Source organism: Lethenteron reissneri, chromosome 58 (genome assembly GCF_015708825.2).
Source record: "Lethenteron reissneri isolate LAM-NWPU_2019-01 chromosome 58, ASM1570882v1, whole genome shotgun sequence".
Taxonomy (NCBI): Eukaryota; Metazoa; Chordata; class Hyperoartia; order Petromyzontiformes; family Petromyzontidae; genus Lethenteron; species Lethenteron reissneri.
Window position 1 is genome coordinate 1,036,773 of NC_083836.1, and position 26,191 is coordinate 1,062,963.

The 26,191-nt window shown below is 55.7% G+C and overlaps 1 protein-coding gene across 1 annotated transcript in view; it reads left to right on the top strand.

The window, feature by feature from the left end:
- The window catches only part of GPC5 (glypican 5), an 80,699-nt gene that overhangs the window by 1,291 nt on the left and 53,217 nt on the right, over positions 1 to 26,191 (top strand). The window contains exon 2 of the mRNA XM_061575693.1: positions 15,405 to 15,566. Within this exon, the coding sequence (XP_061431677.1) occupies positions 15,405 to 15,566 (162 nt within the window). The remainder of the gene's footprint in view (positions 1 to 15,404; positions 15,567 to 26,191) is intronic.

Sequence of the window (26,191 nt, forward strand, 5' to 3'; positions counted from 1 at the left end):
GTGTCAGCCTCGTGCCGTAGTGCAGCAGTAGTGCGGTAGTGCAGCAGTAGCGTGGTAGTGTCAGCAGTAGTGCGGTAGTGTCAGCCTCGTGCCGTAGTGCAGCAGTAGTGCGGTAGTGCAGCAGTAGTGTGGTAGTGCAGCAGTAGTGTGGTGGTGCAGCACGAGACACGTGCACTACCAGCTGTGCGGTGCGCTACAACAGTCGTGGAGTTCATATTCTTGGTTCTTTCGGTAAAGTCACGTAGGAGAGAAATAATAAAATTATAAAAATAAAACAATAAAATTCTCACGACGTTTCGATTGCAACACGAGCAATCATCATCAGGTTTTCACACCTAATGATAATTGCTTGTGTTGCAATCGAAACGTCGTGAGAATTTTATTGTTTTATTTTTATAATTTTATTATTTCCCTTCTCCGTGACTTTACCGAAAGAACCAAGAATATGAGTCCCTGCAGTCACGGAAGCTTTAAGTCGAAATTAAAGTCGTGGAGTTGTTGACGCTGGGTCCCGGCATCAGGACGTGGACTTTCCCCCGGTGGGAATGGCGTTATTATTGTTGTTGTTATTGTTGTTGTTGTGTTGTGGCACTCGATTCGCGTGTTGTGCAGTTCACGTTTTATTGTGTGACACCTCGACCCTGCCGGTCAGAGGGGTGACGCCGTGGGGTGACACCGTGGGGGTGACACCGTGGGGGTGACGCCGTGGGGGTGACGCCGTGGGGGTGACACCGTGGGGGGGTGACACCTGGGGGTGACACCGGGGGGTGACACCGTGGGGGTGACACCGTGGGGGGGGTGACACCGGGGGGTGACGCCGTGGGGGTGACACCGTGGGGTGACACCGTGGGGGTGACGCCGTGGGGGTGACACCGTGGGGGGGGTGACACCGGGGGGTGACACCGTGGGGTGACACCGTGGGGGTGACACCGTGGGGGGGTGACACCGTGGGGGTGACGCCGTGGGGGTGACGCCGTGGGGGTGACACCGTGGGGGGGTGACACCGGGGGGTGACACCGTGGGGTGACACCGTGGGGGTGACACCGTGGGGGGGGTGACACCGGGGGGTGATGCCGTGGGGGTGACACCGTGGGGTGACGCCGTGGGGGTGACACCGTGGGGGTGACACGAGGGGGGTGACACCAGGGGGTGACACCGTGGGAGTGACACCGGGGGGGGTGACACCGTGGGGGTGACACCGTGGGGGTGACACGGGGGGGGGGTGACACCAGGGGGGGTGACACCGGGGGGTGACACCGTGGGGGTGACACCGGGGGGGGTGACACCGTGGGGGTGACACCGGGGGGAGTGACACCGTGGGGGTGACACGGGGGGGGTGACACCGGGGGGTGACACCGTGGGGGTGACACCGGGGGGGGTGACACCGTGGGGGTGACACCGTGGGGGTGACACGGGGGGGGGGGGTGACACCAGGGGGGGTGACACCGGGGGGTGACACCGTGGGGGTGACACCGGGGGGGGTGACACCGTGGGGGTGGGGAGTGAGGTGAGTGGCGTGGGAAGTGAGGTGAGTGAGGTGAGTGGGTGAGGTGGGTGAGGTGGATGAGGTGAGGAATGAGGTGGGTGAGGTGGGTGAGGTGAGAGGGGTGGGTGAGGAATGAGGTGGGTGAGGTGAGTGGGTGAGGTGGGTGAGGTGAGGAATGAGGTGGGTGAGGTGAGAGGGGTGGGTGAGGTGAGTGAGGTGAGTGGGTGAGGTGGGTGAGGTGGATGAGGTGAGGAATGAGGTGGGTGAGGTGGGTGAGGTGAGAGGGGTGGGTGAGGAATGAGGTGGGTGAGGTGAGTGGGTGAGGTGGGTGAGGTGAGGAATGAGGTGGGTGAGTTGAGAGGGGTGGGTGAGGTGAGTGAGGTGAGTGGGTGAGGTGGGTGAGGTGGATGAGGTGAGGAATGAGGTGGGTGAGGTGGGTGAGGTGAGAGGGGTGGGTGAGGAATGAGGTGGGTGAGGTGAGTGGGTGAGGTGGGTGAGGTGAGGAATGAGGTGGGTGAGGTGAGAGGGGTGGGTGAGGTGAGTGAGGTGAGTGGGTGAGGTGGGTGAGGTGGATGAGGTGAGGAATGAGGTGGGTGAGGTGGGTGAGGTGAGAGGGGTGGGTGAGGAATGAGGTGGGTGAGGTGAGTGGGTGAGGTGGGTGAGGTGAGGAATGAGGTGGGTGAGTTGAGAGGGGTGGGTGAGGTGAGTGAGGTGAGTGGGTGAGGTGGGTGAGGTGGATGAGGTGAGGAATGAGGTGGGTGAGGTGGGTGAGGTGAGAGGGGTGGGTGAGGAATGAGGTGGGTGAGGTGAGTGGGTGAGGTGGGTGAGGTGAGGAATGAGGTGGGTGAGGTGAGAGGGGTGGGTGAGGTGAGTGAGGTGAGTGGGTGAGGTGGGTGAGGTGGATGAGGTGAGGAATGAGGTGGGTGAGGTGGCTGAGGTGAGAGGGGTGGGTGAGGAATGAGGTGGGTGAGGTGAGTGGGTGAGGTGGGTGAGGTGAGGAATGAGGTGGGTGAGGTGAGAGGGGTGGGTGAGGTGAGTGAGGTGAGTGGGTGAGGTGGGTGAGGTGGATGAGGTGAGGAATGAGGTGGGTGAGGTGGGTGAGGTGAGAGGGGTGGGTGAGGAATGAGGTGGGTGAGGTGAGTGGGTGAGGTGGGTGAGGTGAGGAATGAGGTGGGTGAGTTGAGAGGGGTGGGTGAGGTGAGTGAGTGAGGTGAGTGGGTGAGGTGGATGAGGTGAGGAATGAGGTGGGTGAGGTGGGTGAGGTGAGAGGGGTGGGTGAGGAATGAGGTGGGTGAGGTGAGTGGGTGAGGTGGGTGAGGTGAGGAATGAGGTGGGTGAGTTGAGAGGGGTGGGTGAGGTGAGTGAGGTGAGTGGGTGAGGTGGGTGAGGTGGATGAGGTGAGGAATGAGGTGGGTGAGGTGGGTGAGGTGAGAGGGGTGGGTGAGGAATGAGGTGGGTGAGGTGAGTGGGTGAGGTGGGTGAGGTGAGGAATGAGGTGGGTGAGGTGAGAGGGGTGGGTGAGGTGAGTGAGGTGAGTGGGTGAGGTGGGTGAGGTGGATGAGGTGAGGAATGAGGTGGGTGAGGTGGGTGAGGTGAGAGGGGTGGGTGAGGAATGAGGTGGGTGAGGTGAGTGGGTGAGGTGGGTGAGGTGAGGAATGAGGTGGGTGAGGTGAGAGGGGTGGGTGAGGTGAGTGAGGTGAGTGGGTGAGGTGGGTGAGGTGGATGAGGTGAGGAATGAGGTGGGTGAGGTGGGTGAGGTGAGAGGGGTGGGTGAGGAATGAGGTGGGTGAGGTGAGTGGGTGAGGTGGGTGAGGTGAGGAATGAGGTGGGTGAGTTGAGAGGGGTGGGTGAGGTGAGTGAGTGAGGTGAGTGGGTGAGGTGGATGAGGTGAGGAATGAGGTGGGTGAGTTGAGCGAGTGTGGACCAGTTCCCACGTGTGGTGGAGGAATCGGCGAGCGACGCTCACGGCAACGGTAGCCATGGCAGCAGCGCCGGTGGGCGAACGAGCCGCAGTGATGCCGGCTTCATACGGGGACTCCTCCACTTACGAACAGTTGTGTTCTGTCCGTAAGTCGAAGTGTTCGTAAGTCCAACTTTACTCCTGCCGATTCCAAACGCGTTGTACGGCGTGTACACTAAACACGGGGAATGGATTTAAAAGTTGCATAATCTCTCCTGTAGATGTAGATGCCACTGGTTCTTCACGTTCCGTAGATGTAAATGCCACTGGTTATTCACGTTTTGTAGATGTAGATGCCACTGGTTCTTCACGCTCTGTACATGTAGATGTCACTGGTTCTTCACGCTCTGTAGATGTAGATGCCACTGGTTATTCACGTTCTGTAGATGTAGATGCCACTGATGCTTCACGTTCTGTACATGTAGATTGCACTGGTTCTTCACGTTCCGTAGATGTAGATGCCACTGGTTCTTCATGTTCTGTAGATGTAGATGCCACTGGTTCTTCACGTTCTGTAGATGTAGATGCCACTGGTTCTTCATGTTCTGTAGATGTAGATGCCACTGGTTCTTCACGTTCTGTAGATGTGGATGCCACTGGTTCTTCACGTTCTGTAGATGTAGATGCCACTGGTTCTTCATGTTCTGTAGATGTAGATGCCACTGGTTCTTCACGTTCCGTAGATGTAGATGCCACTGGTTCTTCATGTTCTGTAGATGTAGATGCCACTGGTTCTTCACGTTCTGTAGATGTAGATGCCACTGGTTCTTCATGTTCTGTAGATGTAGATGCCACTGGTTCTTCACGTTCTGTAGATGTAGATGCCACTGGTTTTTCACGTTCTGTAGATGTAGATGCCACTGGTTCTTCATGTTCTGTAGATGTAGATGCCACTGGTTTTTCACGTTCTGTAGATGTAGATGCCACTGGTTCTTCACGTTCTGCAGATGTAGATGCCACTGGTTCTTCACGTTCTGCAGATGTAATTGCCACTGGTTCTTCACGTTCCGTAGATGTAGAGGCCACCGCCGCCATCTATTGAGCGGCGGTTGAACTTACGACTCTTCGTCCGAACAGGCAACTGGACATCGGGACAGGTTTGTGCGTACTACTCTGAAAGTTCGTAAGTCGAAAGTTCGCAAGTCGGATGAGTCCCTGTAACGATCTGGCGATGCTGGGCTGCCGTTGGCAGTGATAACGCAAGTAACAGTTACAGTCATACCTCGATATGCGGTTATTCGATAAACGAAGTCTCCGAACTTTGGATTTCTTTAAACTGTTTTTTTACATAGAAAACTAAATTAAAGCAATATAATAAATATATACACTACATTTAATAATTCATCGATCTATAGTACTGTTATAAATAAAAACAAAATTAGGTTTCTTTGCTGTTTCTTTTATTCGTGCCATTTTTTACTTTAATACTATACAGTATAAACGATAATATTATTTTCAATATAAATTGTCATTGTTTACAATATGAATGTATAAGTTACTGTGTTTACAGTATGACATGGTAAGTTACGAAGGCTGGGAAGGCATCCTCATGGCGCCAATGTGTATACGTTATTCAATATACCAAGTTTCAAAGTGTGAACGAGTCTCCAGGAACGCGTCTGCTCGCTCGAGCGAGGCGTGACTGTGGCGTTGACGGATGGGCAGAGTTAGTTAGAATTTGCGTAGCAGCTGGGCACCGCAGTGGCTAGGAGATGTTAGCTACCTCGCCTGGTGTACAGGAGGGCGTGGGTTCGATCCCGATCCTGACGCCGGCTGCTGTGTATTTGGAGTTTGCGTGTCTCTCTCTCATCATCATCACGGTGGCTATGAGATGTTAACTACCTCGCCTGGTGTGCAAGGAGGTCGTGGATTCTATCCCGACCTGACGCCTGCTGCTGTATATTTGGAGTTTGCGTGTCTCTCTCTCTCTCTCTATCATCATCACGGTGACTAGATGTTAACTACCTCGCCTGGTGTGCAAGGAGGTCGTGGGTTAGATACTGACCTGACGCCTGCTGCTGTATATTTGTAGTTTGCGTGTCTCTCTCTCTCTCTCTATCATCATCACGGTGACTAGATGTTAACTACCTCGCCTGGTGTGCAAGGAGGTCGTGGGTTAGATACTGACCTGACGCCTGCTGCTGCTGTATATTTGGAGTTTGCGTGTCTCTCTCTCATCATCATCACGGTGGCTATGAGATGTTAACTACCTCGCCTGGTGTGCAAGGAGGTCGTGGGTTTTATCCCGACCTGACGCCTGCTGCTGGGTATTTGTAGTTTGCAAGTCTCTCTCTCCCCGTGGTCGCGTGGATTTTTCTCCGGGTCCTCCGGTTTCCCCCTCCACATTTAGAATCGACGTCACGCGCTGAGAGTGTTTGGCTGCTGCTCGACATTTCTATGTGGTGATGATGATAAGCCACTTCGTGCAGATATCATTGTGATCGCCAGGTCGCTTTTGACTAATAGCTCAGTGGCGCTAACCTGGTAAAATAAAATTCTAAAAAGTGCAGTGCGTTAGTTAGTTCCTCCCAGATGTGTAGTTCAAGTTGATTTAGTTTTAACCAGGATGAGAAGTCAAGAGAGCAGGACACAGAGAGAGAGAGAGAACGTGGCATTGGCACGAGTCAGGAACACAACACAAAGGTGACTCAGCGCATCGCCTGCACACAACCATTCGTCTGCCAGTAAGGGGGCTGGCAGGGGAGTGGGGTAATGATTGCCGCGCTTTATCATCCCAGCCGAGTCAGTTGCAGCGTCGTCACTTTTGGACTTGGATAATTTGGCCTCCGATTGCGACTGACCTCTGAGCGTCTTCTCGCGGTCACCGTGAAGCAGACGACGCGCGTTGCAATGATTACTACTACGACTGCTGCTGCTGCCACGGTGATTACGCACCGCAGTAATAACCAGGGGTGGCCGCTGGAGTCGAACCGCGAACCTCTTACAACAGCGTCGCTCGGCTCGTGTTCACATCCGCGGCACTCTGCGTTGTGTGTGATCGCACAAGGCGTACACGCCCCATGCGTGCATCATGCATCACGTGCGTGTGTGCGGGGAGCAGTGGCGCGGCGGTTAGCGCGCCGCGCTACGAACCCGGCGACCCCAAGTTCGATTCCCGCTCACGGCCAACACCGGTGACGATGATCGGAACCGGTCCTGGGCCTCCCCTAGGTCGACTCAGCCTCAAATGAGTACTTGATGCGGTGTGTAAACATCGCCACTGCGGGGAGACAAGGGCGACCGGGCGTGGTGTTGGCCACCCACCCCATCGTGTTCATAGGCACTACTTGCCAACAGCACTTGCCTCAATACTCTGTTGAGGCTGCAAGGGGAAGCTTTGTCTATGTTTGGGGAGTGGTAGTGTGGTGGTTTTAGCGCACTGCGCCGATGAACCTGGAAGCTCTAGTTCTATTCCCAATCACGGCGGATATTTAAAACCGGTACTGGGCCTCCCCAAGGTCGACTCGGCCTTAAGTGAGTACTACACCTGGTGAGGCGTGTGTGTGTAAGCATCAGTACCGGGACAGACAAAGGCGGGCCGGCCGTGGTGCTGGTTACACCAACACCCTCATAGCTGCTACTCGCTAACAGCACTTTCCCCAACAGCCTGTGTAGGCTGCACAGGGGATCTTTGTCTTTGTGTGTGTGTGTGTACAGACGCAGTGTGGGGGGGGAGCAGGCAAAAGCTCAGAGCTAAAATCAACGTTGGTACTAAAGGGAAACTCGCGGCATATTTCCTTTCACATTTTGCCGCTGCAAATTTAGGGGTGCGGGGGGGGGCAATGAGAAAGAGAAGCACTCGCGCATTCCATTCTTCAGTGCACCGCGTATTTGAGAGGCAGTGCTGAGCCTGGAGAGTCGTACCGCGCCGTCGAAGTGACATTGCGTGCGACGGCGAGTTAAATCAACAGAGCTCACGGGGCGGGGAGGCGCTGGAGTGATGGCCGAAGCGATAGAGGCGCTCGCCGTTTGTTGCGGAGGCTAGCGGTGCTAATCCGGCAGGCCGCCCTGGTTATCACTTCGTGTGATCGTGCACGCAAAGTGCTGTGCCCCGTCTGCTTCAGTCGGCGGACGTCAAAGAGTCAACACGAGGAGGCCACTGCGTGGCGTGGCCCCACGTTTGCAAAATCACTCTGCAAGTCACTCGCTTGGACTTACACTGCAGCAACATCGCGTTCCCCACTCGCAGACTCCATCCATCTGTGACACACAGCGCCTTTATTCGTGACAGGCCTGGGAAGCGCGTCTACATTGAGTTGTGTTCGGCCGGTTAAGCGGGAGGAATGTATCCGAAGTACCGTTAAGAATCTCTATTAAATATTTACTTAAAGCTTTCGTGACTGGAGAAATACATATTCTATGGGTCTTTCGGTAAAGCCACGTAGATAGAACAATTATAAAAAAAATATCACGACGTTTCGATCGCAACACGAGCACTCGTCTTCAGGTGAGAGAGGATTGCTCCTGTTGCGATGGAAACGTCGTGATGATTTTATTATTTTTCTATCTCCGTGGCTTCACCGAAGACCCATAGAATACGATCTCTATTGAGTCACGAGGTGTGCGGAGCGCCCGGAGAAAACCCCACAGCACCTCCCATCCATTCAGACGGAGCCGACCGAGGGGAGTCGGCGGTCCCCACGGGGCCCGCGCCACCCACCGGCCCCGGTCTCTCCGCCGGCTCCGCGGGTCGCTGCATCGAGGCCGGTAGCCACCGGCGCCATCCCAGGGGGAGGAGGAGCAGAGGTCGCAAACGGGTTTTGATTCCTTACCTGTACCCGTACCCGGCCGCACCAGGGTCGCAAACGGGTACCCGTACCCGGCCGGGTACGGGTAGCCGGGTATCGGGTAGCGTACGGATATCGGGTACCCGGTTGCGACCTCTGAGGTGGAGGCACGCGCCCTCGTCGCCGGGGCCGATGAGTTCACGGGCAGCGACCCAAATCATCAGCGGGGCGAGGCTTTGTCACGGCTCGACTCTGGCGCGTGAGCGCGCGCGGGTGAACGGGGTCACTGGCGGTGACCCTGACACGGGGGAGGGCGACGGCGTTGGGGTTCCACGCGGAGGGATGTTCTGGGAACACCGCACGAAGCGATCGCTCGCGTCGCGGCGGAGACAGTGGGACACGTCACGGCATTTCGAGGAGGCGGGCTCGCAGAAAAGCGTCTGTCTCGTCTCAGCCACACTGCGTGAAGCCATCACGCGCAACAACCACTCACTCACTCACCCACTCACTCACTCACCCACTCACTCACTCACCCACTCACTCACTCACTCACCCACTCACTCTCACACCCATTCACACGCCGATTCACTTATTCACTCACTCACCCACTCACTCACCCATTCTCACACCCACTCACCCACTCACTTTCACACCCATGCACTCACTCACCCACTCACTCACCCACTCACTCACCCACTCACTCACTCACTCTCACATCCATTCACACGCCGATTCACTCATTCACTCACTCATCCACTCTCACACCCACTCACTCTCACACTCATTCACAGGCCGATTCACTCATTCACACACTCACTCATCCACACATGCACTCATCCACACACGCACTCACCCGCACACTCACTCACCTACACACGCACTCACTCACTCACCCACTCCCCCCACCCAATCACCTATTCATGCACTGGCTGACTCAATTACCCACTCACTCACTCAAACACTGACTCACCCATCCACCCAGTCACCCATTTAATAACTCACCATTCACTCACCAACTCACTCACCCACCCAACCGCCACACTTGCAGATCACAACACTTATCTATCGCTGCTTATTCGTTCTCAATGTCTCTGTTCCTGAGAGCGCATGAGAGCCTCGCTCTCCACCGCCCCGTGTCTCACTCTTACTCGAGAAGGCGTCTGCCGAGCGCAGCACTTGCCCAGCAAGTCCGTCCGGGCCTTTGTCTGTGCAGGTGTGTCGTGACCGGGCGTGCGTGCGTGTGTGTGTTTGTGTGTTTAGTGTGGGGAGCGGCAGTGTAGCGGTTAGCGCGACGAACCCGGGGCGGGCCCGAGTTCGACTCTCGCTCAGGGCCAACACCAAGTGACGATTATCTGAACAGGTCCGGGGCCGCCTCCCCTAGGTCGACTCAGCCTCAAAATACGTTCCTGGAGCAGCGTGTAAACATCGCCACTGGGGAGACAAAGGCGACCGGGCGTGGTGCTGGCCACCCACCCCCTCGTGTGCTGTGCCAGCCTTCATAGGCGCTACTCGCTAACAGCACTTGCCCCTACAGTCTGTTGAGGCTACACGGTGGTGGGGAGGGTGTCTTTGTCTTTGTGTTTAGCCTGGTCTGTGTACATATCTACAGGCTCGGGTTACCCTCCAGATTCCTGCCTTTCTGACGGAAGCTTCAACGCGGCCTCCTCTGCCGCACGCGATGCGGCCGTGTGACGCAGCGCACGCGAGCGGCCTGCGACCGAGAGGGCCTCCGCCTAGTCCGAGGCACGCGTGGGCCACGGCCGCCCACGCTTTTGTCTCCGCGCCGACTCACCGGGAAGGGTCACGCGGCCTGGGGGCAACGCGGCCCTCCGCTCGGTGCAGCGGCCCGCGGTTCGAACCCGATGGGCCGCCCCGTTTCATTACCGCAGGAGTGTTTCATCGTAAACAAAAATTACCGCGCGCTGTCTGTCCTCTTGGCGGTGGACGTTAAAGATCCCGTGATGGGATATGAAACGAGTAGGACATCCGTGTGCCAGCGTCGCGGTCTTCCTGAGGCAGTGTTTGCTTACAAGTCCTTAGGCTCGGCCAATCCCTCTTCATGAGAAACACATCACGAGGGTTATTGATTTAATATCCCTCGACATGAGAGTGGCAGCAGGGTAGCAAATTACAACGTTTTAATGATGCTCGATTATGTCCGTATGTGTCGTGCCGCACTCAGAGACACAAGGAGTAGGAGGCACTCTATTTGTTAACAACCTTCCCAGTCACGATAAGCAACTACAGCTCCCAGGCAGGGCAGCTGGCAGACTGCCTGACTGACGATGCTGAGCAGGTGAAGACGCAGACGAAGACTCCAGCAGCACGACGAGGGGATCCCACTCACAGCGACAGCCCCGAGCCTTCCCTCGGGCTCCCCTTTTATCCTCCCGGCGTGGCCTCGCTCCGCCCACGGCCACGCCCCCTTTCTAGAACCTTCTCGCGGGCTCCCGGGCTCGCCTCACGTGGCCCCTCTGTCACCTTTACCCTGCATCCCTCCCTCTGCTTATCACGTGACCTGCTGACAGACAGGGCTGCTGCAGATCCCCTTCCCTGCTCCGTAGTGACCCATTCCATGTCACTACGCATGTATGCATGTCGAACTTCTTTTGCGCCGTACGTAGCCACCCGTGGTAATCGGAGGTGCGGTGGAAGGACAACAAACTAAACACACTGAGCAGTTTTAAAGAAATTAGTTTTCAATCTGGATGATTTAAAAGTGCAAAGCTCCAGCGGCGTCCTAATATCGTAAGGAAGAGCGTTCCAGACGGCCGCAGAAGCGCATCTGAAAGCGCCGTGCGATGCAGTGAATCGCCGCCTTTGTTCCGTGGTTAGTCAAAAGCCGCTGCTGCGAGGATGGGAAGAGCTCATTCATACGACGCTGATGAAAACTTTGTTTGGGACTGGTGGTCGGTGTTGACTGCACAGTGGGTGCGGGATCGGAAAAGTTGTAATAGAGAAGAGTGGAACAACACGTGCATTGTATTGAGGTGATCAGTGTACGAGCTTCGGGAAAAGGTGGAATTCCAAAGTCGATCGGTGCGACGGAAGAAGCAGAAAGAGGAGTGTTGTGAACTGCAGTGTGATGAGTGGGTGGGTGAGTGGGTGGGTGAGGGAGTGAGTGGGTGAGTGGGTGAGGGAGTGAGTGGGTGGGTGAGTGGGTGAGTGCGTTGTTGTGACCTGCAGTGTGATAAGTGGGTGGGTGAGGGAGTGAGCGTGTTGTTGTGATCTGCAGTGTGATGAGTGGGTGGGTGAGTGTGTTGTTGTGGCCTGCAGTGTGATTGGGTGGGTGAGTGGGTAAGTGTGTTGTTGTGGCCTGCAGTGTGATGAGTGGGTGAGTGGGTGGGTGAGTGAGTGAGTGGGTGAGTGTGTTGTTGTGACCTGCAGTGTGATGAGTGGGTGGGTGAGTGGGTGAGTGGGTGGGTGAGTGGGTGAGTGTGTTGTTGTGACCTGCAGTGTGGTGAGTGGGTGGGTGGGGGAGTGAGTGTGTTGTTGTGAACTGCAGTGTGATGAGTGGGTGGGTGAGTGAATAATTGGATGAGTGTTATTGTGATCTGCAGTGTGGTGAGTGGGTGAGTGGGTGGGTGGATGAGTGGGTGGGTGGGTGAATAATTGGATGAGTGTTATTGTGATCTGCAGCGTGGTAGTTAAACACAGTGTGGGCGAGACAACCCAGTCAGTGTCTGCTAGACCGAGTCCTCAAAACGGGTGGGGAAATCAATGAGTGAAATTCCTGGCAGCAGTCACCGTGGCAGTAGTTGCGATAGATGAGTGAAACGGCGGCGACTGATCGCCGGTGAGCGTGTGAGTTAGTGGAGTGAATCAGTGAGTGGTGGATCATCCATCACCCTGACTCTTGCTATACTCTTGTATTGAGTGCAGTGGGGTTGCAACTGAGTGCTCCATCACAGATATGACAGCAGAATTCCAACTTTCTTCAAAGCTCCCTTCGCCAGATTAGCAATGTAGCCCTTGCCATGTTGCTCTGCTAGCGGGCTGTGGCCTTGCTGCCCGGGACGGTGGCTTGGCATTGAGACTGATGTGAGTGACAGCTCCGTTGAGCTGTGAGACGGGAAGGGAATGATCCCCGTTCGTTTGTGGGGTAAGATGTCGGTGTGTTCACAGTTCCACTCTGCGCGGGTTTATTTTCTTCACCCTAAAGGGTTTGTATTTGCTCGCAGCCAGATAGCAGTGAATGCGTCCAGTCTTGTTGGGCCTTAGAAGCTAAGCAGGCATGAGCCTGGTGAGTGCTTGGGTAATGACCGAAAAATATCCCCAAAGCCCATACGCAGCCTCACGGCGATTTGAAAATCAATAAAGGTCTCCGATTGGTAGAAAGAGGCCTCCACGGTGAATGTTCGGGAGACAGACTTTTAAAGGGATCAGAGGAATCAGGTTTGAACGAGATCGATCGGAGAACAGAGAGTATCCGTTGTAGGGGAAGGACTGGGATTGTCTCAAGGAAACCCAAGGACAAGAAGGTTCCAGCAAAGGGGCCCGAGGAATATAAAAGGGGAGAGAGAGAGAGAGCACGAGTGGGGACGTTGGCAGGAAGTGACAAGCTGGAGACGGCGCGACGCCTCGGGCCCCGTATCGTGGCTGCGTCCCCATGAAGTGCCTCTCACCACGTGGTCGTCGTCGTCGTCATCAGAGTCGCTACTCTTGGATGGGTGACCGCCATCCAAGTGGTGGGTTTCCTCCGGGTTCTGCGGCCTCCTCCGGCGTGAAACCAAAGCACTCATTGGTGGCACTGGCCAAACATCCCAGTGTAGTTTTTGAGACTCGTGCTTTCCTGGACACTAATGGGTCCCTATTAAATATCCAAACCACGGCAATGGCACGCGTGTTGGCCCGTGGGAGAACACTGACATGTTAAATGTCTAATGTATTCGGCTCGAATGTGCTTAGAAAACGCGGTTGAAAATATGTAATGGGTTTACATTTTTTTTTATAATGTAATGTTTTTTTTAATTCATAATGTAATTGGTTTTTATTTTATAATGTAATAGGTTTTAAATTGTTTAGAATGTTTTTTTTCCGGTGGCAAGGTGCACAAAATCATGCGCAGCTGTTCGTCCTGCGTAGAAAGTGTTGCACGTTCACGCGTTGTTTTATTGACTTGAGGAAACGCAGAGGCATCGTGTGCGTGCATGAGGGGGGGGGGGGGGCAAGCGGAGGGGGGGGCAGGTGTGGAGTGGACAGCCGGGTGTAGTTACCCACGGGGGGAGAACTGCAATTAGGGGACCTTTAATTCTGTCAAAGGCTTGATTCTGCTTCAGTCACTTAGTTGTGTTTCATGATTACGACACCTCACGAGTGGGTCCTCTGCCGACTTTTCGCAATGGGGTGGTGGTGGTGGTAGGGGTCAGGATGGGGTGGTGGTGATGGGGGTGGTGGTGGTGATGGGGGTGGTGGTTGGGGTGATGGGGTGGTGGTGGGGGTCAGGATGGGGTGGTGGTGGTGGTGATGGGGGTGGTGGTGACGATCTCTCCACCTGCAATTCCCATCGCGTAATTTTGCTGAGGCGTCGCTTTTCAAAGTTTAGGAGACATTTGGACGCCGACGGCGTGCGCACAAAGGGCCACTCACTGACGCGCGACACCACGTGATCTTGCGCAGCCGCTGGAGCAAACAGACGCCCTTCTGTAGGGTGGTGGCCTGAAACGTTTCACACCGCGCACCTTCACAAAACGTTTGACCCTTTCTGGCAACAAAACAAGAGGCGTTGAGATGTTCAAACACAACATAGAGACACTCCAACGGGGAACAACATACTGCATTAACCACACACATCACTTGGGGTTAACACGCAAACAAGCACGTGGCTCTGATACTATCTGGGCATTGTCCCTGAAGCTGATTGGCCTACAGCAGAGATAGCAGCGGCCTCCCTGATGGCCTCGTCCCACCGCCAGCGTCAGCCCAGAGAACGACGCCAAAAGGCAAACGCACCAACGCTCGGCCACGTCACCGTCCAATCAGCGATTCGCAAACCTCGGGCGCTGTGTGAGTGAGAGGCTGCGCTTGAAGGACCCTCCCCCCCCTCCGCCCCCACCCCCTCCTCCTCCCCCTCCGCCCCCACCCCCTCTTCTGCCCCCCCCCCCACCTCCGCCCCCACCCCCTCCTCCTCCCCCCCACCTCCGCCCCCACCCCCTCCTCCTCCTCCCCCCTCCTCTGCCCCCCCACCTCCGCCCCCACCCTCTCCTCCTCCCCCCCAACTCCGCCACCCCCCTCCGCCCCCCACCCCGTGAGCTCATGAATATTCATGAGCACGCACCTGCCCACGCACAAGGGCCAGAGGGCCCCGGTGGTGCCTCGTTGGGCTCTGAAGTTCACGGCGCCCATTTTGGCCCCGATGACACGTGAACAGGTGTAGCCTATTTAGCCTATAAATTATTGAAACTCTAAAGCGTTGTTTGTCTTTGTATTTTACCAGGTAAGACCCACTGAGCTACGTAGCGTTTTTTCAGAAACGACCTGGCCACAAATGATGGCCCAACGAAGTGGCTTATCATCACGTGGACATTGATAGCAGCCCAATACTCGAGACGCGTGTCGCTTGGGTGCCACTGCGTCCTGATCCTCGGCACACGTTCTTCTCCAGATGTCACCAATCTCCAGCTGTCACGCTTGGAAGAGCGAGCCTGTGCCCTTCACAGTAGGGAAGAGAGAGGACAGCTCCTGGGCCAGATACATCTGTCATGGTGGCGAGATGTTGACTACCTCGCCTGGTATACAGCAGGTCGTGGGTTCGATCCCGACCCTGGCAACGCCTGCTGCTGTATATTTGGAGTTTGTATGTCTCTCTCTCCCCGTGGTCGCGTGGATGTTTCTCCACGTCCTCCGGTTCTTCTCTCCACATTTAGAATCAACTTGCGTTTAGAGTAATGGGCTGCTACAAATTTCCACGCGTGCTAAGCCACTTTGTCCAGCTCTCATTTGTGGCCAGGTCGCTTCTGAAAGAGATCTGTATAGCCCAGTGGTCTGAGGCGCGCGGGTAGCATCTCGTAGCATCCAGCAGCGTGCCAATGCCTTGTGTGGTGCTACTCCGAAGCGGCCGCACGACCGCCACGTTCCTACTCGCTGCGATGTAGCTCCATTCGCTCGATCGCGTCGCTGCCAATTCCCACCCGCGTCATAAAAAAAATGCGTTCCGCGAAAGACATTGATCGCGCGATATCCAATTCGCGTTGTGGGAGAGCTGACTGAACGTGCTGCCCGCCGCGTGCAGGTGCGGAGTTGCAGGTGTGCAGCGTGCGCGGCGCCTCGTGCTGCACGCGCCGCATGGAGGACGCCTTCGCGGCGGCCGGGGCCCGCGACGCCCAGCAGCTGCTGCAGACGTCCAGCTCGCCGCTCCGCTTCCTGCTGTCACGCACCGTCACCTCCGTGCACGGTACGACGCGGCACCGCACCAACACACCGCGGTACGCCGCCGTGCTGTACCGCAGAGCACAGCACTGCGCCGTATCGCACCGCAGTTTGTTGTCCCCCTCCCCACCTCCGATTAGCACCGTTGCCTACGTACGGTGCGAAAGAAGTTCATCGTAAACACGTGCACACCACGCAGCACGCCAGCGAACCACACAACACCCCGTACAACAACACGCCGCACTGCACCACGCCACAGCGCACTCCACAACACCGCACGCCAACCCACAAGCCCTCGCTTGCGCTCCCGGCCCCGTGCCGAAAGCACGCGACGTGGCACCACGACTGAAATGGGCTCTGTGCTGTTGGCGGCGCTCTGCAATTCGCCCACGCGTCTCTGAGGGTGTACGTGCGTACGCTGAACCTCTTTCGCACCGTACGCAGCCGACCGCGCCGATCGGAGGTGCGTACGACGGAGGGGGTCGCGAGCTGGCCGCTGCACCCGATGCCGCAGTCGTGAGCTCTGGAAGAGAAAAGGAGGCGATGGCGCTCACGCTAGCGAGCCGGACTTTTACGCACGCGTGTGCGTCTCTGGCGCAGGGACGCGCACGCACACGCGTGCACAGACACGTAGAATGCAGCCCAGTTTCAGCTGGCGAAGCCTTGGGACGCGGCGAGGCTTCCGCGTAGGGGAAACTTTGCGTTGAGTAGCGTAGACTTCTCTTCCAACTCCTGGTTCTGGTGAGTTTAGCGAATGACACTCATCGGTCTCGTTGACGCGAAGCTCAAGACCCACTACTCAAGGGGCAGTCACGTGGCCCAGCGGTAGCGCTGCGTTCGCCGCTCGTTGCAGATTTTCACGGTTCTGATCCAGCGGCTGCGCTGGTTATCACTGCGGTTTGTTATTAACCACAATAATAATGCTACTGCTGCTACTACTGCGCACCGTCTGCTCGCAGTGGATGTGGGAGCAGTTGACGGGCAGATGCTCTTGATCCATCATCTGAGCGCGAGCCGGTTTTGCGGCAGACCCAAAACGGTGTCGTTATTCAGCTCAGGCCGTGTCGCGTGATCAGCGCGGCGCCTTCGTGACGGACTGGACGTCAAAAACAAACGTTCAGACGTCGCCCCAAAACGTTCCCTTCCCTTGGCATTCCTCGCGAAGTCGCGGAATGCGGATCTCCGGTGCGCGAGCGCGCGATTTGCTCCAGTGCGACGATTTGTTTCTTCGTGAGGTTCGTATTTATAAACTTATTGCTGCCGAACTTCAGACGCGTGCATCGCTGAGCTCTCCTCAAATCGCATCGCTCCCCCGCTGCCAAACACCAAACACCGCCCGCGCAATCAGCGGACCATCAGAGCACAGATGTTCCCGAGAAAGTTACTCAGAAGAGGGATTGGACAAGATCCAGCGGCGCTCCCGGCTCAAGATGTGCGCGTCGCTGCGACCGGTCGCTCCGCGTGCCGTGCACGTGCCACTGGGTTGGTGGCGTGCCGCTTGGCAAGCTGATGGCAGTGCCGTTGGTGGCACGAGCGCCTCGCAGCAAGAAGGGCCTGGGTTCGATTCCCAACTCCGACGCTAGAGTTTGGATGTTCTCCCCCTTGTTCCACGTGAGTTTCCTTCGGATTCTATACTTTACTCCAATAACAAAGAGCCCAGACAGCATATGTAGAACTTCTTTCGCACCCTACGTAGCCAACCGTGCTCATCGCAGGAAGGACAACAAACTAAACACACACAAAAATATCTCTCTAACTGGTATTGACCAAACATCCCCCATGCTGAAAATGACCTGCAAATGACTCACTTGGAATAACACACAGCAGCAAAACTTGGCAGGACCCCCCTGACAAAGAATCATGAGACTCGGTGAGGGTATCCTGGGTATACTAGTATAAATAATAATAAATAATAATGTTGAGGCCTCACCTATTGAGGTTGCCTCAGAACACTGGCAAGCAAACAGCTGCAGTCTTCATCGGGGCTGCGTCAGGGTTATTTTGCAGTCCGCAAATTTTCAGGAATCGGAACCTAACGGGAAGGTGGCATCCTCGCCATTGACTGCTCACGAGGGTCATGCTCGTGCGGGCTGGGTCACGATGCTCGTGCGGGCAGGGTCACGCTTCAGTGACTCTTGAAGCAACGTTGCTGATTGGTCCTGAGATACGTGGTTCTGAGTAACGTCCTCCGCCGACGTACGTGGAGTGCTGCTTCTTCCTCGTGTCTGTCAGCTCTTGGTGTGGCCACGTGTTCTGCATCCGCGCTGAACGCGAAGTGAGCGACACTTTTTAACGTAATTTTCCAAAAAACAATAATTCCTCCTGGGTGTTCTGAAACTCTCTGGCACTCTCAGATTTGTTGTTTCAAATGGAGAGGATCAAGGCTGTCCTTTACGTACCACGTGTGAGCACAGCGAGCATGTGGAATCAATCATTCATTGCGATCTGACTGCGCTATTGCAAAGGCCTCTCTCCAAGGTGGCCTTTGGCAAGGATACTGCACTTTGCAAGGCCTGCACCACCCAGGGCCTGCTCTTGCCAGGGCCTGCTCTTGCCAGGGCCTGCTCTTGCCAGGGTCTGCATGCCCAGCTTGCTGCTGTTGTTGTTGTGTTTACCCAGGAACTACTGTGCACGGCAAGGTTACTGAACGCACACACACACGCGCATGTGTGCGTGTGCGTGTGTTGCGTGTTTACCAAGAAGGATGACAGAGTCCAGTGGGCATCAGCCAAAGCGTACGCAGGGCTGAATGACTCCAGTCAATGTTCCTTGTGTCACGGTGAAAGGGAGTCCGTGGATATTTACTGTCACTTGTGCAACAGAGACACGGGTCACTGCGGACGAGCGTAAACAACTGGGCGCGTGTTTATTGTGGAGCATTAGGGTAAGAAATCAAGTGACTGGCCATGTCTATATATATATGTGTAAAACAGACGATGTTTTAGTCCATCAGCTTGGGGCTTTCAAGAACAATATTGTCTCGTGCAGGGGTCGCCAACCTGCGGCTCTGGGCCGCGTGCGGTGGCTCTTTAAGGACTGCAGAGCACGGCTCTCTGAAATAAATAAAACACAATGACCCTTCTTGTTATGTGGGTTGCCCACCCCTGACCATGTGAGTTCAGTTTACCATGGGAGTCCAGTTCACCACGGGAGTCCAGTTTACCATGGGAGTCCAGTTCACCATGGGAGTCCAGTTCACCATGGCAGTCCAGTTCACCATGGGAGTCCAGTTCACCACGGGAGCCCAGTTCACCATGGGAGTCCAGTTCACCATGGGAGTCCAGTTCACCATGGCAGTCCAGTTCACCATGGGAGTCCAGTTCACCATGGGAGTCCAGTTCACCATGGGAGTCCAGTTCACCACGGGAGCCCAGTTCACCATGGGAGTCCAGTTCACCATGGCAGTCCAGTTCACCATGGGAGTCCAGTTCACCATGGGAGTTCAGTTCACCATGGCAGTCCAGTTCACCATGGGAGTCCAGTTCACCATGGGAGTCCAGTTCACCATGGGAGTCCAGTTCACCATGGGAGTCCAGTTCACCATGGGAGTCCAGTTCACCATGGGAGTCCAGTTCACCATGGGAGTCCAGTTCACCATGGCAGTCCAGTTCACCACGGGAGCCCAGTTCACCATGGGAGTCCAGTTCACCATGGGAGTCCAGTTCACCACGGGAGCCCAGTTCACCATGGGAGTCCAGTTCACCATGGGAGTCCAGTTCACCATGGGAGTCCAGTTCACCATGGGAGTCCAGTTGAGGGCTGCTGCTTCGTGACGTCATTGATCGAGGATGGCCACCACCTCGTACCGACCGCGTGGCATTTGCCGCTCTTGAAATATTTTATTTTGTGACTTTACCGAAAGAACCAAAGAGTATGGATTGCTGCAGTCACGAAAGCTTCAAATCAAGATTGAAATGTTGAGTTGTTGTTTTCGTATCGAATTCGAAACAAATGTCTCTTGTTGTTGTTGTTGTGATTGACGACCCCTGCCCCAGCGGAATTTGTTTTAAGCGAGAAAAATGCTCAACAGCTTTTGACCTTCCAGAGGACTCGTCAGCCTCTCAAGACGAGTTTGGCCTCTCCATGCTGCTGGGTAACATTGGTGATGAGCTACACGGGCCAATTCAGTTCATGTCCACGTGGACAGACCGAGGTCTATTCATTAAACAATGCTATAGAACGACGCCACGTTAGAGTCTGCGGGCTATGAGACCTCCTTTACCAGTGGCAAAATATAGTAATAGGTTTTTACCCATTCAACTGGTACAAAAACTGACACCTTTATTGCAAACATGATGCCTTGTATAAAGGTGTCAGTTTTTGTACCAGTTGAAAGGGTAAAAACCTATTACTAGTCTGCGGGCTATTGCATTATTGTGTTGTACGGGGCCCCGCTTCACAATTGAGAGTGCTCCTATCAACATTTGCTGGCGACCCACAATTGTTTGAGGGCCCCTCGCTCCTGCGAGTGGGGGACCCTGAGAGGCAGCGCCTCTGAAGACGCCGGTCACGTGACACGCGACTTCATCTGCGCCGCTCTCAGATGGACGGGCGGCAGCGAGCGAGGTTCATCTTGACGTGGAGACGTGGACGGAGTTGACGTTCTAGGCCGTGTTGGGGGTGAGGGGGGTGTTGAGGGGGGGTAGTGAGGGTGGTGGTGAGGGGGGGGGGTAGTGAGGGTGATAGTGAGGGGGTGGTGAGTGAGGGGTGGTGAGTAAGGGGGGTGGTGAGTGAGGGGTGGTGAGTGAGGGGGGTGGTGAGTGAGCGGGTGGTGAGTGAGTGGGGTGGTGATTGAGGGGGTGGTGAGTGAGGGGGTGGTGAGTGAGAGGGTGGTGAGTGAGAGGGTGGTGAGTGAGAGGGTGGTGAGTGAGGGGGTGGTGAGTGAGGGGGTGGTGAGTGAGGGGGGTGGTGAGTGAGTGGGGTGGTGATTGAGGGGGTGGTGAGTGAGGGGATGGTGATTGAGGGGGTGGTGAGTTGAGGGGGTGGTGAGTGAGGGGGGTGGTGAGTGAGGGGGTGGTGAGTGAGGGGGGTGGTGATTGAGGGGGTGGTGAGTGAGGGGATGGTGATTGAGGGGGTGGTGAGTTGAGGGGGTGGTGAGTGAGGGGGGTGGTGAGTGAGGGGGTGGTGAGTGAGTGGGGTGGTGATTGAGGGGGTGTTGAGTGAGGGGATGGTGATTGAGGGGGTGGTGAGTTGAGGGGGTGGTGAGTGAGGGGGTGGTGAGTGAGGGGGTGGTGAGTGAGGGGGGTGGTGAGTGAGGGGATGGTGATTGAGGGGGTGGTGAGTGAGGGGATGGTGATTGAGGGGGTGGTGAGTTGAGCGGGTGGTGAGTTGAGGGGGGTGGCCATGTTGGTTCTCCAGTCCAACGACCGTTAAAGGTCATCGGTCAGCCCTTTGGACTCGAGTGTCATATGTATGTGAGTGTGCACGTGTGAGTGTCACGTGTGAGTGTGTGTGCGCGTATGAGTGTGCACGTGTGAGTGTCACGTGTGAGTGTGTGCGCGTGTGAGTGTGCACGTGTGAGTGTGCACGTGTGAGTGTACACGTGTGAGTGTGAGTGTGCACGTGTGAGTGCACGTGTGAGTGTGCACGTGTGAGTGTGCACGTGTGAGTGCACGTGTGAGTGTGCACGTGTGAGTGTGCACGTGTGAGTGTGAGTGCGCACGTGTGAGTGCGCACGTGTGAGTATGCACGTGACAGTGCACGTGTGAGTGCACGTGTGAGTGCGCACGTGTGAGTGTGCACGTGTGAGTGTACGTGTGAGTGTGCACGTGTGAGTGCACGTGTGAGTGTGCACTTGTGTGTGTGAGTGTGCACGTGTGAGTGTGCATGTATACGTGTGAGTGTGCATGTGTGGCCTGCCAGCGCTAACAGCACTTTCCCCAACACCCTGTTAAAGGCTATAGGGGGGATCTTTATATTTGTCCGTGTGTGTGTGGGGGGGGGGGGGGAACAAAAGGTGTGCGTGGATGGGCCCATGAGTAGGAGAGCCACTGGGCAAGGACGAGGTGGGGGGGGGGGGGCTCTATACCGGTGGGGGGGGGGCATGGAGCTGCGCTTTCAACCCCATCAAAGGCCTCCTCTGTGTTGCCGCCAGAAGGGGTTCGCGGGCGGGCGGGCAGCTTCACCACACTGCCTCTCTCTGTGCTGTGGGGGAGCTCAATGCGCCCATTCTTAGCCCGGCAGCACTGACGCAACATGCTGCCGCTGCTGCAGCACCCTGCTCGGGTTTACCCCCGCCTGGTGTTTCCATTGCACGAGGGCGCGGAGAGAGGGAACGAGAGGGATCCGTGCCCCCCCTCACTCCCTGGACCGCCGCCCCCCTTGCGCGCCTGGCGGGGGGCCTCGCTGACTCCGATCCGCTTGGCCAGGCCCCCCCCCCCCCCGTTGGGTGAGGCGCTCCCTGGGCTCGCGAGCTTGGGGACGATGCCCCCCCCCCCAGTTCCCCCTCGGACTCGAGATGGAAAGTTCCCTCGGCTGTTTTTCGTTTTTCCTTTCAGCGCTGGCAGCGTTTTAGGGCAGCCGGGATGGGCAAAAGGTGGTCGCCCGTGTGTTTGTGCGATTGTTTACGATGGGGTGGTGTTGTTGTTGTTGCTGCTGTAACCAGGTTTCACATCTAAAGGTCGTTTGCTTGTGCACCGCAAATAAACAAACAAGCATAAAAAAAACGAGGCTTGCCACAGGTGTGCCAACGGGGCAATTACGGGACAGAAACATTTCCCAAGCCACCACGTTGAAACACGACCCGCGTCTCGGTTTGATCAAATGACAATAACCACTCCCGTCTGCTGTGCGGTGAGCACGTCCGTCCATTACACCGTGGCCTTAAAAATGGAAATTATATAAAAGGTTGCGTTTCTGCCAAGTTCCTCCTCTTTAAAACTATTTATTTATTTATTTTACCAAGTAAGCCTCACTGAGCTGTATTGCTCTTTTTCAGAAGCGAACTGACCACAAATGATTGCTTAATGAAAGTGGCTCATCACCACGTGGACATTTATAGCGCGTTGATTATGAAGATGGAGAGAAAAACCGGAGGACCCGCAGAAAAATCCACGTGATCACGGGGAGAGAGAGAGACGCAAACTCCAAATATACAGACGTCAGGATCGGGATGGAACCCACGACCTCTTGTACAGCAGGCGAGGTAGTTGACATCTCCTCGCGAGCGTCTTGAGTCGCGAGTGCCGCATGGTGGCGGTGCGGTGCGAGTTCAAATTGTCGTGAGAGTCCGGCTCGCTTGAACTGCCAAATATTGTGGGGGGCGTGGGGGGGGGGGCAGGAATTGAAGAGATGAGGACGAGCCGAGACCCGGTCGCTTCGGCCTTCTTCTTGGACGCGGCGACCGAACGTCGGTCTCCCGGCCTAAAGAAATTCTTCAATTCCTTCTACCCTCGAGCGCTGCTCGAGGGTTTACCCGCGCCTAATCGTCGCTGACAGCTTGCTTAAGAGCGCAGGCGCGACACGGCGGGAGGGCGCAGGGATGGCAGCGACGGAGCGACGCGCGCTCGCCGCCGGGAGCGATGGGGCGGCGGCACTGACATCTTAGTCCGTGCTCAGCATCAGACGCGCTGGCCGACAAAGACACGGGACGCTCTTAGAGCGGACGTCACGACGCGATGACTGTCCTGGAACACTCCACATGCCTGCCTGCACGCACGCTCAAGCGCTGATAACTAAACCAGTCGACGCGTTCATCGATAACGTGACCCTAAAAGGCGACATATAATTGGCGATGTTTCGAGGCATTAGCCCTGCTTCATAGCACGTAAATTAGCGGGGCCGGAGTGGCTAATACGAGTTGGAGATTGCATTTGTTTACACCATGGGGCCTGATAAGAATTACGTTTTAAAGTGTTTCCTGATGAACGGTGTTTAAATTGGCACGCGAGTCGTTACAGCTGCCATGAACGCGAGGCTTGAGGCTCTCCTCCCGTGCCGAGGGAGTGGGCATCATCACTCTGCTTCACGCGTCCGGTGGCTAGGAGACGTTAACTGCCTCGCCTGGAGGCCGTGGGTTCGATCCCGACCCTGACGCCTGCTGCTGTTTATTTGGAGTTTGCGTGCCTCTTTCCCCATCGTCACGAGGATTTTTCTCCGGGTTCTCCGATTTTTTCCTCCACATTTGGAAACACGCGTTGAGAGTATTCGGCCGCTCTACATTTCCACGTGATCAGCTGCCATTTGTGGGCAGGTCGCTTCTGAAAATGAGCCTTACCTGGCAAAATCGAAAAATTGTTGAAATAGTCAAACATTTTGTTAAAAAACTATTCTACTTACAGGTGTGATTGGACACGGCATCGCCGCTCCCCTAGATGATTCATCTGGATTGAGCTCCCTCGCTCTCTTTCTCTCCCACCCTCTATCTTTTCCTCCTTCTTTCTCCTTTCTTTCTCTCCTCGCCAACACAGTAGCCTGGCCCTGTGGTGCTCCGTGAGTTGTAGGACCGAGCCGACCGCATCATTAGGGGATTAGGCCGTGGTTGACGGGTGGATCAGTGATGCAGGACTGGCGCACGTAGCTGTGACATGGTGATATTCCGGGTGTGTAGGTGGATGAGTGGGTGGGTGTGTGGGTGACTGAATGGGTGAATGAGTAGGTGGGTGGGTGAGTGAGTAAGTGGGTGTGTGGGTGAGTGACTGAATGGGTGAATGAGTGGGTGGGTAAGTGAATGAATGAGTAGGTGGGTAAGTGGGTGAATGAATGAGTGGGTAAGTGGGTAAGTGAATGAGTGAGTGGGTGGGTGAATGAGTGAGTGGGTGGGTGAATGAGTGAATGAGTGGGTGGGTGAATGGGTGAATGGGTGAATGAGTGGGTGGGTAAGTGAATGAGTGAGTGGGTGGGTGAATGAGTGGGTGGGTGAATGAGTGGGTGGGTGAATGAGTGGGTGGGTAAGTGAATGAGTGAGTGGGTGGGTGAATGAGTGGGTGGGTGAATGAGTGGGTGGGTGAATGAGTGGGTGGGTAAGTGACTGAATGGGTGAATGAGTGGGTGGTTAAGTGAATGAATGAGTAGGTGGGTAAGTGGGTGAATGAATGAGTGGGTGGGTAAGTGGGTAAGTGAATGAGTGAGTGGGTGGGTGAATGAGTGAGTGGGTGGGTAAATGAGTGAGTGGGTGGGTGAATGAGTGAGTGGGTGGGTGAATGAGTGAGTGGGTGGGTGAATGAGTGAGTGGGTGGGTGAATGAGTGAATGAGTGGGTGGTGGAATGGGTGAATGAGTGGGTGGGTAAGTGAATGAGTGAGTAGGTGGGTGGGTGAATGAGTGGGTGGGTAAGTGAATGAGTGAGTAGATGGGTGGGTGAATGAGTGGGTGGATAAGTGACTGAATGGGTGAATGAGTGGGTGCGTGGGTGGGTAGGTAAGTGGGTGAATGAGTGGGTGGGTGAACGGATGAATCCTGACCGCCGCCAGCGATGCGGGAATCTTATCGAGCTTCGTGGACTTGCGCCTCGTGGGAAGTTGTCGGCGGGCGTCCTGCGGAGAGACTGAGCCCCGCCTTGCCCCGTCAGCGTGGAAGTGGAATTTCTACCGCTGCGTCAGTGGAGATGAGCGTCGCTCCAGTCGTCCGTGTGAGTAAGCGGGGAGGGGGAGGGGGGGGGCTTTGGCCTACTTGAGAACATTAGTCCATCTTGTGAAACTGTGACCCTGGGCCTCGAGCGATTTCGAATTGAAGATTTTTTGCGTCGCGAATGGCAGGTCGGTCGCACCGTTCGTTGTGTAATCTGAACCTTTCAACCGCGAGTTGCGTTATCGTAAAAAGCTAAAATAACAAAATCGAGCAGGTGTGGCGGCGCATGTTTCTGCGCTCGTAATCGCAATCCTAAACCTGTTTTCAAAAATCGAGCGTTTAAAAAAAGGGAAAATGTCGACACTTGGAGACTCTTGGGGTGCACGGTGGCAGCGAGCGCTTCGCGAGGGGCCAGCGACTCGCGGGTGACTCAATTGGGGTGACACTTGTCAACAACATTGCCCCCGACTGCAACAAAAACCACTTGGCAGGACCCTCCACGAAAGGGAGTCTTGAGACCCGGTGAGCTTTCCTGGATAAGCAAGCATAGTAGTAGTAGTAGTGGTTACAGGAACAAGGATAATGATCTCAATAACAGCTGCTCGATGGGGGTAGTGGAGACTTTGCATCACGTGGAGCGTGCTGATAAGCACGTGGCCGTTGACACGTGAGCACCGCGATCCCTGTGATCGCTACGAACCTTCCACGTTCGCTTTGAAGTCTCCGCGAGCCTGGCCGTGGCATCTCCCTCGGCGGGCGCAGCTTCTGTGCTTTTTTGGGATGGGCCCCGCGTTCCCGTGTGCCGTCCCAAATCAAACTCCTCGCCGATTCTCTCTCCCCGCCGCTCCTCGTGCAGCAGAAACATCGCGCGTGCTATCTCCGAAAGCGTCGGATGCCGCGGAATTCCCAAGCGTACCCCCCCTCCCCCCCCCCCCCCGGGATGCGTGTGATAGAGGAAGCAGGGCGGTCGATGCGGTTTTTTTTGTGGCGGTGGCCTCCGCTGCTGCCACCACACCCCTGCGCATTCCTGGGTAAGATAAACTTGGGAGCGTAAATTCTCACAGAAATCGCAGCCCCGGTGGAAAAAAGAAGGGGGGGGGGGGTGGGAAGCGTAATGAGAGAGATTTGCAACGGGCATAGGAAC